At 44.1% G+C, this 11,594-nt stretch overlaps 1 protein-coding gene across 2 annotated transcripts; it reads right to left on the bottom strand.

The window, feature by feature from the left end:
* Positions 1 to 2,572: 2,572 nt before the first annotated feature.
* nkain1 (sodium/potassium transporting ATPase interacting 1) lies at positions 2,573 to 10,042 on the bottom strand. 2 transcript variants are annotated; one of them, XM_085791798.1, is made up of 8 exons: positions 9,943 to 10,042; positions 9,182 to 9,618; positions 8,071 to 8,208; positions 7,897 to 7,977; positions 6,229 to 6,426; positions 6,042 to 6,102; positions 4,861 to 4,942; positions 2,573 to 4,468 (listed from the first exon to the last, which is right to left on the bottom strand). In XM_085791798.1, the coding sequence occupies exons 2-8, from the start codon at positions 9,233 to 9,235 to the stop codon at positions 4,459 to 4,461; spliced, it is 624 nt and encodes a 207-aa protein (XP_085647924.1). In that variant the 5' UTR covers positions 9,236 to 9,618; positions 9,943 to 10,042; the 3' UTR covers positions 2,573 to 4,458. The 2 variants fall into 2 exon arrangements, with proteins under 2 accessions (XP_085647924.1, XP_085647925.1); XM_085791799.1 differs by having other exon boundaries at positions 9,840 to 10,019.
* Between the last annotated feature and the right edge of the window lie 1,552 nt (positions 10,043 to 11,594).

Raw genomic sequence — 11,594 nt, 5'->3', positions numbered from 1 at the left:
ATGTACCGGGGTCTCTACGGTAACGGGGTGCTGCTGCTTGGCAGCCATGGCAACGTCCTGCGCCACACGGTCAGCCAGTGTGTGTGTGTGTGTGTGTGTGTGTGTGTGTGTGTGTGTGTGTGTGTGTGTGTGTGTCTGCTGGTCGCTCCGTTACACCTCGGGAATGTAAGTGGACAGTGTGAAAAGGGGCAGCGTGTGGCCCAGATAACAAAAATACCCCAGTGGCGGTTGGGAAACGTGCCAGCGGTGACCCCGCGAGCTCCGGCTGCAGCCCGGTGAGAGGTCCTGAACCGGCGCGTGGATGACGTAATGTGGATACAGTAGAATAGGCTGCCCTTTAAATAACATCTATGGTAATGATATGGAAATGTATAAGATATGTATCCTAAACACAGCCCTGTATGGTTCAGTCATGATGTATTAAACAGACTGAAGTGTAAAACAAGCATAAAAGATTATAATCTAATATATTTACATTCAAGTTGATAAATAGGGGTGTTTTTCTGTATCATCTATCTCTCTTTTTTTTAAATTTGGAGCCTGACAGCAACAGAATATACTGTTGCACAAGGCAAATTAATAGTCATATAGTGAAGATAGGCTACCCAAGAGTGTATTGCTGTTATCAATATTTACAGCAGCAACCATAGTAGCAGCAGCAATTATTATTGACAGTGATAATGAATAAGTGTCGTAGTAGCAGATCTTGATACTACAGCCAGGGAGGGATACCCACAAAATAAAAACAAAGAAGAGATAAGGAGAAGGACATTTGTGACATGTATTATGGCTATAAATGGATGGGAAGAGGGATAGAGAAAATAAGTGCTCAGTTCATCATGGGAGAAGCCACACCTGTCTAAGACTGTAGCCTAACTAAGGGATGTTTCAGGACTCCAGTGCTTAGTAGTTAACACTGCAGCATTTTGAATAAACTAGAGGCTTTTCACACACTTACTGGGGTATCCTTGACAATAAAGAATGATTGTAGTCCAATCTAGAGGACTGATCAGTTTTTCAGCATCCTTCTGAGACCTTTTTTTTTCTTTCTTTTTTTTTTGCAATACTGCGCAGGTAGAAGGCTGTCACAGGATGTGTTGTATGTTTTGATTACAGGACATGTACCAGTCAAAAATTACTACACTGCTGCATAATATAACACAGGAGGCCAAGGTCAGTTATGTTGGTAGAGTGAGGTGTTAAGGTATAGAAGCTTCAGTTTTGTCTGAATTTAGTATAAAATAATTGCTGGTCCTCAGGCTTTTATATCTTTAAGACATGGCAGAAGTTTGAAGTTTGACTGGCTGATTCGTCTCCTCTGGCTTCAGATAGATACAGTTCCGTGTCATCTGTGTAACAATGGGAAACTATGTGATACCTCTTAATAATACCTAAAGGAAGTATTTACAGGGTGCAAAGGTATTGGTCCTAGCATAGACCCCTGTGGAACACCATGACTAATTTCTTCTGTGCAGTGTGTTACAGTCATCGTTAACATGAACAAACAGGAATCTATCTGATGATTTAACCCCAGTGGATCAACATGTTGTATAGTCTAGGATGTACTTTAATCTTCTTTTTTTTAAAGTATATTGTTTGGGGCTTTTTTTGGGGGGGGGGGTGATACGCAGGATAGGGCTGCTCGACGCGGGATTCGAACCGGGGTCGCCAGCAGTGAGGACTATAGCCTCAACACATGGGGTGGGTGCTAACCTGCCCAGGGACTACGGATGGAAAGTAGCTAGTAAACTAAATCCGGTACAAGGCATCTCTTCTCATTTCGAGACTAAAGTTATTTTGTACACTGTCCCTGATACAAATAAACTTATTAAACTAAACTAAATCTACCAACTGAGCTAAACACCACTAGTTCCTCTCCAGCTGTCATTAAGTATGCTTTAGTGTGAGTTTGTGAGTTGTATCCTGGAGCTCATCTCCTCTGACTCACTACCTTTGTTTTCAGAGCAGCAACAGTGTCAAGTGTTGTGTGCAGTGATGCTGCAGCATTATCAACAATATCATCAACTTGTGTGGGTGTTAGGTTGAGATAGCAGTCCTCCATAGAACTGACATTTGGCACCAGGCTAAATAACAATGGGGTTCTGTCTTTGATTATACAACATTTAGTTACTAGTGCACATTTAATTTACAAAATACTAAAATAAAGAAAGCAGTAAGTAACAGTAACACAGCGCTAGTTTTGTTATAGTGGATTATCTATGAAATAACTCTGACAATCAAATCTTCATTGTAGACTGTTGATTTACCCTTAAAATGAACTCAAAATGAAGTCATTCCTTCTATGACTATCAAAGTGCTATTTTTGTAATGTTGTCTGAAAGTGTATCACATTGTTTTCACAAATCAAATCCTCATTGTGCAATATCAGCTCACCAGAGTGCATCACTTGAATAATCTACTAAAATAATCTGGCAAAAAATGTAATTCTGTGCCTCATAATCCAAATATTAATGTAATGTAATCAAAACGAGGAATGAAAGCACTCAATTTATTAGAGATGGAGTCACTCTCCGTGGGACGAATGCGAGTCTACAGATGACAACACAAGTCATTGTTAATGTAGAAAGTGTATTTTTATTATTTCAAACACCCGATAAGGTCTTCACCTCATACCTGTCCCCCTCCTTCCCTCTTCCTGTCTCCCATCCCAGCTACAAAAACTACTCTGAACATGTCACCGTGTATGTTCACAACATATCCTCCTGTCCTTTATTGCCACGGTCCAGTGGAGATCAGCGAATGAGCTGCAGGGGTGTATGTAGTTAGTAAGCCAGATGATGGGGAGAACTAACTGGAGGTGGATTAAAAAGATGGCAGCGCGAGGATATCCAAAAAGAGAGAACAAGAGAAAGAGGTATGAAGAAAAACTCTGACGTGTTCCCCCGGTCCCACCCACCCCCTAATGCAACCCCCCTTTTCTAAATGTAACCAACAAAACAATCATTGGCTGGTTATTTACATGCACAGTATCCCCACTGCCCCCCCATAGACACACTAATGCCTGATCCCAAAGCCATCTGTGTCCCTAATGAACAGTATCATGTACATGTACAGGAGGCTGAGGCTGTTTCCTGAAAAACTAAATATTCTAGCGCTGAACATTTGACTTGATTTTTGTGGTATCCCTGATACGAAAGGGACAAGTGTGGTGATACTCTTCATTTTACTGTCTAGATTTAAATCCAATAAAAAGACCAAAATCAGTAGTGACATGATCCGACAAGTGATTATAGTCTGTTTTTGGCGTAACATCTCTCTAAAACTATTACTACATATCAGGGAGCCACATTGTTGTAAGTTACATGTTCCTTCTTACAATTTTGAGAAGATCCCACAATCACTGTGGATATGGTCACATCCAGTCATCCACAACGTGAAATACTCCCTAAGAATCTGCACTGTTCACTGCTTTTTGAGTGGTATTGCTCAAAACTTTTTAAGTAAATTATTTAGTCTGGATATTAAGTAAATTATTTAGTCTGGATACTGAGAGACACAAACAAACGGTGAAAGTTGAAAGGTATCGAGAGACGAGCAAAAGCTGATTGTTGATTTAAGACTTTTCATTGGATTTTCTTTTTTTTTGCATTGAACTATATTCTAAAATAATTGCCAGGTTGGTCCTTTAAGCAGTTCACCCTTTTCCACCCCACCAGCTCTACTCTAGTACCTCATCAGGTCCCGGCTGAAACATAAAATGCTTGAATGTCAACAGTTTAACGGCACAGGGGGGGAGAGATGGCTTTGGGAACGGGAATCATAAGACTGCTCTAGTTTGACATCACCACATTCTAAAACGACAACAGGTACGAGCCGTGCCTCTTTTTTTTTTAATGAGATCCCACCCACATCCCCACCCCGACACACCTCATACACATACAGACGCAAGCACCCCCCAAAAAAACAAAACTCACAAGGGCACTGAGTGGTAAGAGTCCAGGGTGCAACCACAAAGCACCGTCTAGTCCTGTGGAGTTACGCAGTCACACACACATTACACACACACATACACGCACACTTGTGGGAGTGTTGAGAGCTGGCAGTTTAGTGAAGTGTGTCCTCGGTGATTTGACAGAGGTGTCCCCAGCTCTTGTTCTCTGTATCTCCTCTCCCCCGCCTCCTGCTTCTCCTTCATCGTACCACACCACCTGGCATGCTGGTTCTTCCCTGAGCTCTGTACATTCTAATCAGGGCTGTATTTCGTACTCGTTCTCTGATACACACACACACACACACACACACACACACTCACTCACTCACAGACACACACACACACACACACACACACACACAGACAGACGTCTCTCCCTCTGGGTGGGGTTAAGTCCATTCCTCGGGTAAACTGTGACACACAGAGTGAGTGTAATCAAGGCGACCGCCGATTTCCATCCACAGTGACGCCGACAGGGTTTGGCCTGAAGGGGGCGCTACCAACGATTAACCAGCCCTGGGATGCAGAGGGGAAGAGATCAAGGCATATCAGATATCAATGTTACAGTAGGGGGCACTTTGATTGATATAACTGCATGAAAGGGCGCTTGTAATTGTAGCGCCAAGCCTGCAAAATCAGTTTGTCAAAAGTTTGTTGAAAATCGGTTTAAAAGTGGGAGTGCAGGATTTAAATCAAGTAAGCATTTATGTAAATGTAGGATTCAGCGTTTTTGTAGCTTGACCCACACTAAAGGCTAAAAGCCTGAATATTTCAGCATCAATTCTGACTATATTTTATTTTCTGTCTCTTGCGAGTCTCCCACCTTTATGGAAATGTAATACTAAATGACCAGAGTACCTCCTGTAAGAAGGAGCAGGAATTTGAAGGGAGATATTTCTGTAACTCACGTGTAAAGAGGCTGCAGTTGAAGATGAGAGGACTTCTGAGGAGGCTGGTAGCCGTAAGAGTCAAAACCACCGATGAAATCAACTTCAAAAGGAGAGAAGAACAAGAGATGACATCAGTCCCTGTCCCTGAAAGTTTCTGTCTCTCTCGCTCTATTTTTTTTACAAAGTGTAGTATTTCAAGTTGGTGTCATACTAGTTTTATATACCTTTATAACACTATAAACTCACTGTGACACCCAAATGTACAGAGGTGGGCCAGTGCCTCATCTTTCTCACTGCTTCTGTGTCGATACATTGTTGTAATGTTTCTCAATTAATTGGGATCAACATGTGGTGCCGACTGAAAATGTCTTATCTGCAATTTGCTTAGCTGTAACGCATCTAATACAATAACCCAGTGCAAGTATTAGTTAGTTAAAACTCTCAAATATCAATACTGATCTAGATCCTCAAAAACCAATTATTCATCAGCTTATAAATCAATACACCAATAAAAAGTGATGAGATTACATGTCATTGTGATTTCCTCATTACCGCTGCATGGCTCGGCCATTAAACATTAAAGCAGGAAACTGGTTTTAACCGTGTGGCTGATCGGTAAATTATTTTCCCCCGGCTTTGTGGTTTGACAGAGCCAAATGATTCACTGACACAGCCACAACTTACCCTCGCCATTACCTATTTTAATGCTGTGGTTAGCTGGTGTATGTTGTGACTTGTAGTTAATCCTGACTCAGCGTGCTGTTAACACATTACTGACACCGCGTGCACTTCAAACTCATGCTGTCATGTTGTAACCATGAGACTTCATTTCCTCCACTAAGTGAGAGTAAAAACATTCACGAGAGGCACGTGAGGATAAGAAGAATCATTCAGACACACAGATGGCACACCCAGGCTGACAGTCAAGCACTAGCAAGCAGACAGACGGACACTCTGACGGTGGGAATACTCCGGCAGACATCTCTAACGCTCCCCGCAGATGGAGCGCTAAGATCCCCCAGAGGGAATCCTCCGTGGCGATTCTGTTCATCATGACTCAGGCAGGAGAAAACAATGAGCTCACAGCACTCGCACCAACAGCCATGGATCGCTAACACGGCAGCCCTCTCCACAGTGAGACACAAGTAAACTAAAGTGCTGGACCAGGCTCTAGAGGAGGGTTTTAGAAAAGCACTCACAGCTGTCCTCGTCATCCTGGAAGACTTTGCTCACGTAGCAGGCGTACACGAAGCCAAAGAGCTGTTAAAGATAAATAACAAGGTCAAAAAATAAGATTGTTGTTGTTGCAAGTTCTCGCAGTGTTCCTAAAATGTTAAAACTGTGAAAGACACAGTACGATCACGTGTTGAGGTGTTAGATACTTACAGCCAACAGGATCTGAATGGCTGAACTCAACACCTCGATGTACTGGTAATCGAGCAGACACCCGGAGACAGTGATGACATGGTGGTCATCAGGGGCCATATGAGAGTCTAGCACAGGCGTTACCAGGCAACCAGGACCATGCTCCATCCACCATGAGCGATGGAGGGATGTGTTGAACGTCATGAGAAAATCCCTGTCCTGTGAAACACAAACACACACACGTTTGTCAGAGAAGAGCTGCAACAAAGCAGATTCCTCCGTTTTCAAATCATCAGTTCATTGGTTCGTCGACAAACTGTAAGAAAATATTGAAAAATGCTCGTCACCAAAGGGCCATTAAGTAAATCTGAAGGGATACCTCAAGACAGCATAGGACCTACTGTATTCCTTTTAAGTTTTTTTTTATATGAATTATTTCAATATTTTATATCGTTAGGCCTTTAAAACTAATTTAACTGATATAACCTAAGGAGAAAAAACACATTTTATTTAACTGTCACAACATGTATGAATGTAGTATCATGTAATTTAATAATTTAGTCAAAAATGTCCCTAGAGTAGCACCAAGATGATGTCTATAGATATCTTGATTTGTCCAACCTAATTCAAACAAACATAGATATTGAGTATTATAGAGGCCTATAAAAAAACAAAAAAAAAAACGTTCAAATTTGTCAATGAAAGAAAGACATTTTTGGGCATGTTTAAATCACTTTAAAGGTGCTATATGTACGTTTTTTCTCTGGTTCTTGGTGTGATTTTTAGTCAACGTGGGTGGTAGTGGCGGTCGCTTACTGACATCTTCAGTCATCCATAAATGTATTATACAAGAGGTTATAATACACTGAATGAGCAGTGGTACGTCTTCAGGGCAGACATGACAGTAAAGTGACTCAGTATCAGAAAGTGACGAGGCGGACCAGCTGGGCCGGAACTAGCTGCTTAGCATGCTAACGTCAATGGAAGAAAAGACGCAACGGAAATAGAAGAAAAACAAGAGTAAACTAAATAGCAGTGTTGATTCCCACCTCTGGAGACTGGTAGGTAAACCTGTGTTTATGATATGCTATGTAACAACAGCAAAACTCACTAATAGTTCCTCTTATGATAAATCATCAGAGAAGTTGCTCATCAATTTTCTGTAAATCATTTTAATATATTGTGTTCATAAAATGTGACCAGCCTTATCTCAATTGTTGTCAATTCATTTTTTTGTCAACCAGGCAACTGATAATTCCAGCACTAATGAAAGGAGTGTTTCTAATTACAGCGAATGCTCAAGTTAAAGGGGAACTATGCAAGTCCAGTTGCTTTTCTGCTGTTTTGCTAACCCTCCTCCTGTCCAAGTGCATTTGATTAAAATCAAGCCGGCGAGAAATCAATCAGTAGAGCGGTACATAACGTTATATATCATATACAATGTTATAACGTCTATATTTATGTAGTATTATCTGTCATAAACAAGAGATTACCGGTTAGAGATGCTAAGTGGAAGGCAGAAAGCCTCCATTCTCCCTTGTAACAAGTTATATGTCATTTATTTAACCATCACAATTACTCAATAGCTGTTCAATTAAGGTAAAAATGTAGCATAGTTAAGCTAAAAATCCTGCATAGTTCCTCTTTAAGAAGGGATCCCACACAATGACGAGTATAAGCAGAGCTCACCTGAGACAGGTTCCCAACCTCCAGGTAGAAACAGATGATGAAGGAGTTCCAGCCCACCCAGAGGACCAGCCATACTGCATACTGCCAAACACACAGGGAGATCAGACGGTAACTACACCACACAGGGTCTTGAGAGGAGCTGCAACATCGTGCAAAGGTGAGGAGTTCACTCACAAAGATGAGGTATCTGAAGCGAAACTGCACGGTGCCGAACATGCCCAAGATGACGGCCATGATGTGCAGGAAGTTGGCCAGGATGGGAGCCCACTGGTAACCCAGAAAATCAAACACCTGCCTCTGGAGGGCTGCCACCTAGGGGACAGGGTGGAGGAGGGGGAGACGGAGGAGGAGGAGGAGGAGGAGGGGTCGCATGAACACACATACACATTAGAGGTAATCCACACACATACAAACTCTCATAAATGAAGATATATGCAAATACACATGTAAAAACACAACACTCTAGAAATCACACACACACACACACATACACACAGAGCGACAGGGACACACATACATGCACAGGTCTGCCGCAGTTGTTTCCATGGTAACTGCCTGGAGCACCAGCCAGTCCAGTGACTGTAAGAGAGGAGCACCCCCTAAAAGCTCCCCCAAACTAATGAGAATCTATGGGCCGAATCCCCCTGCTACACAACAACACTTATCAGCCTGGCAAACAATGGCCTCACACTGCTGCTGCTGCGGCGGCCCATGCCTGCATCATGCTCACTACAGGAATAGATATTACTGTCTCGTATTACACACTTATTACATTTTATAGGGAATAGTCTCAAGCTATTTGTGGGCACAAGGAACAGCTAACTTTAACTCCAGAATGGAGACCAGATGGTGAACAGGGCCTCCTTGTCCCTCTTGTGCTTAACATTCACATGGTTTTGCCAGAATGGGGCTATCACCCCTCTCTCTACAGACACGCAGACCACCCTGACACCAAAGCGCCCCCCTTGCCCTGCTCCCTCTGCTTCAAAGACACACACACACACACACACACACACACACACACCCTGGCCTGTAATGTGGCATGGCACCCCAGCAGCTGCAGCCCAGAGCTTTTTTAGTGTGACTGTACAGAGGAGCTGGACAAAAATGTCTGATTACAATGTGCGGGTCTGTAGCACGCTGCTCTAATTATATCTTCATGGTGAGTGAGTAAGAGAGGGAGTCTTGGCCGCGCGCGTACACGCACTCACGCACGCACGCACGCACGCATACACACATATAAACATACACATTCACATAAACAAAAACATACACACATACTCACCAACTGCAGTGAACATATCACCAGCAGCGTGCATCTGCCGTCGCACTTCCCCATCTTGGAGGGCTCAGGACGCGGCTTGGGGCCGCGGAGGCTCCGGGGGAAGGACGGGTCCCCGGTCAGATCCAGAATGCCTGGCCGCTCAGCTCACACCATTCCCGGCTGGATAGACCTGCCCAAGGCCGCCTCCTCCTCCTCCTCCTCCTCCTCCTCCTGCAACGCTGGTCTGGCTCTTCCACTCACACCGACTGACCCATCTTGGCCGCTGGTTTTGTCGGTAAATACCAGTCGCGAGTGGTTTTCAGGAGTGAGAGAGAGAGAGAGAGAGAGGGGAGCGGGGACCGGGGAGGAGGTGTGGAGGGGGGGGGGCGTCCACTTCACACCGGCCCGCTGCGGTCCGACCACCACCACCACCGACAACCGGATCACCTCGGCCACACCTTCCGGAGCGGGGACACACAAAGGCACAAAGAGAGACGGAGAGCTGTCATAACGAGCCCCAGGCCACAGACAGAAATGAGCATCATATGATACCGGATCACACGGGGGCGGAGGGCGGGAGGGGGGAGGGGGGGCGACCCGACCCCGCAGCGCTACTACGGCTAACGACGGCTACAGGCGAGGACCCGCTACGGACACAAAGCAGCCCGTTGTGACTCACGGTTTTCTAGGAGCGGAAGAGTCCTCCTCGTCCTCCTCCTCCTCTACCTCCTCCTCCTCGAGCTGTTCAGAGAAAGAAGTCAGTTAACGGTCGGTCTGCTCACCGGTACCGGGGCTCGATCTGGGTCCGTCGCTCCGTCCAGCGGCGTCTTTTGTCAACAATCGGTGCCGGGGCGGGCGCAGGAGGAGCCGGGGGGAGAGGGAGAGAGGGAGAGAGAGAGAGAGAGAGAGAGAGAGAGAGAGAGACGAGGGGGGTGGGGGCTCTCAGTCACCGCGACCCCCTCGAGGAGGAGCTGCATGGAGCTGCAGAAGACCCGCGTGCGTGAGTGCGTGCGTGCGCGCGGCCGAGCGGCAGCCCCGCGAGGCGTTCCGAAGGAGCACAAAAGAAACGGAGGAGGCTCAGACAGACAGCCCAAAATAATAATAAAGTCTGTTACCGCCGCCCAGCAGCACCGGGGAGAGGGAGAGGGTTCAGGCCGGGGAGAGCGCGGCGGCGGCCCGCGGGGCTGCTGCTCGTCTCCCCGGCCCGCGGTGCTTATTCACAGCGGAAAAACCCAATTAACAGCCATGTTTAACCTCGGCTGCTCTTACCACGAGCAGGGAGCTTCACATAAGTAAAGTCAGCTTTCACTGATGGAGCAGGAGATAAGGACCGCAGAGACGGTTATCACCAGGCCATATGACAATCAATGGAGAATAAAACCAGTTCACTACAACAACAACAACAACAACAACAACTCCTATGGATCATCATCTCTCTGCTGTGCCTCTGGCTGATTAACTACTACACCATAACTGCTGTCTGCTCTGATTAGTCCACGTATACTTTATTTTATTTATCCAATTTTATTCAATTTGAACTCAGTAAAATGTTGAGTCACAATTCATTAACATTAAAGTGTTGAATAAACTGACCTAATTCATTTATGCAGGGACCAATCCAAGGGTTGATAAAACCTTATGAACTTCAAGGGGGAAAAGAGTTCAAAACATTTTATACAGGTATTTTCAGTAAAAAAAAAAAAAAAAAATCAAGTAGGCCTACTCTGAGAAAACGTAATAACTCCTTTAAATTAATAGTTTCATTCATCTATTTACTGTCTACTAAAATATTTCAGACAGACAGAAAATGAAACAATTAAACAATACATCAGTAATAAGATATTATCTAATACTAGTATGTTAACTACACTCTATCAACTGATGTATAAAGCATATTAGAAAACTGTACCAATTGAAAATAAGGATAAGATTAAATGTGGGAAACCATAACTAGGTTGTGTGGGAAAGCTTGAGGCAGTTCATAAGTTACATTTATTGAATTTAGAATGAATTAAAAGTTTTTCCACTTAATTCACCCTCAAAAACCAATATCTCTCTCTCAAGAGGATGTCAGACTCCTGGAGGGGATGATGTTCTAGACTAAATAAAATTGATTTCATTTTGTGATCAGTTGTCTAAAAGTATCACAAAAGGAAGTCTGCTCCCCACCACTTCGGCACATTTAAATCTCCATAATTGACAAATAACTTGGAGGCTCAGAACATAATGTGAGGGATCTGAAAAACAGCTCAATAAACTTAATATTCACATTAAAAACATTTAGATTCTACAGAAGGTAGCTCAGGGATTGCCTCAGGGCTCATGTCAAAGTTCAACTTCTTTCCATATGCCGCTGATTATTTTAAACTCTGAGAGTGGATTTTACAAAATGATCATGTATGTCACCTTTCTAACCCGTCCCTCTCACAGTAAC

Source organism: Trachurus japonicus, chromosome 11, assembly GCF_045865225.1.
Source record: "Trachurus japonicus isolate A0001 chromosome 11, Traja_1.0".
Taxonomy (NCBI): Eukaryota; Metazoa; Chordata; class Actinopteri; order Carangiformes; family Carangidae; genus Trachurus; species Trachurus japonicus.
This window is presented reverse-complemented; position numbering and strand designations above follow the sequence as displayed.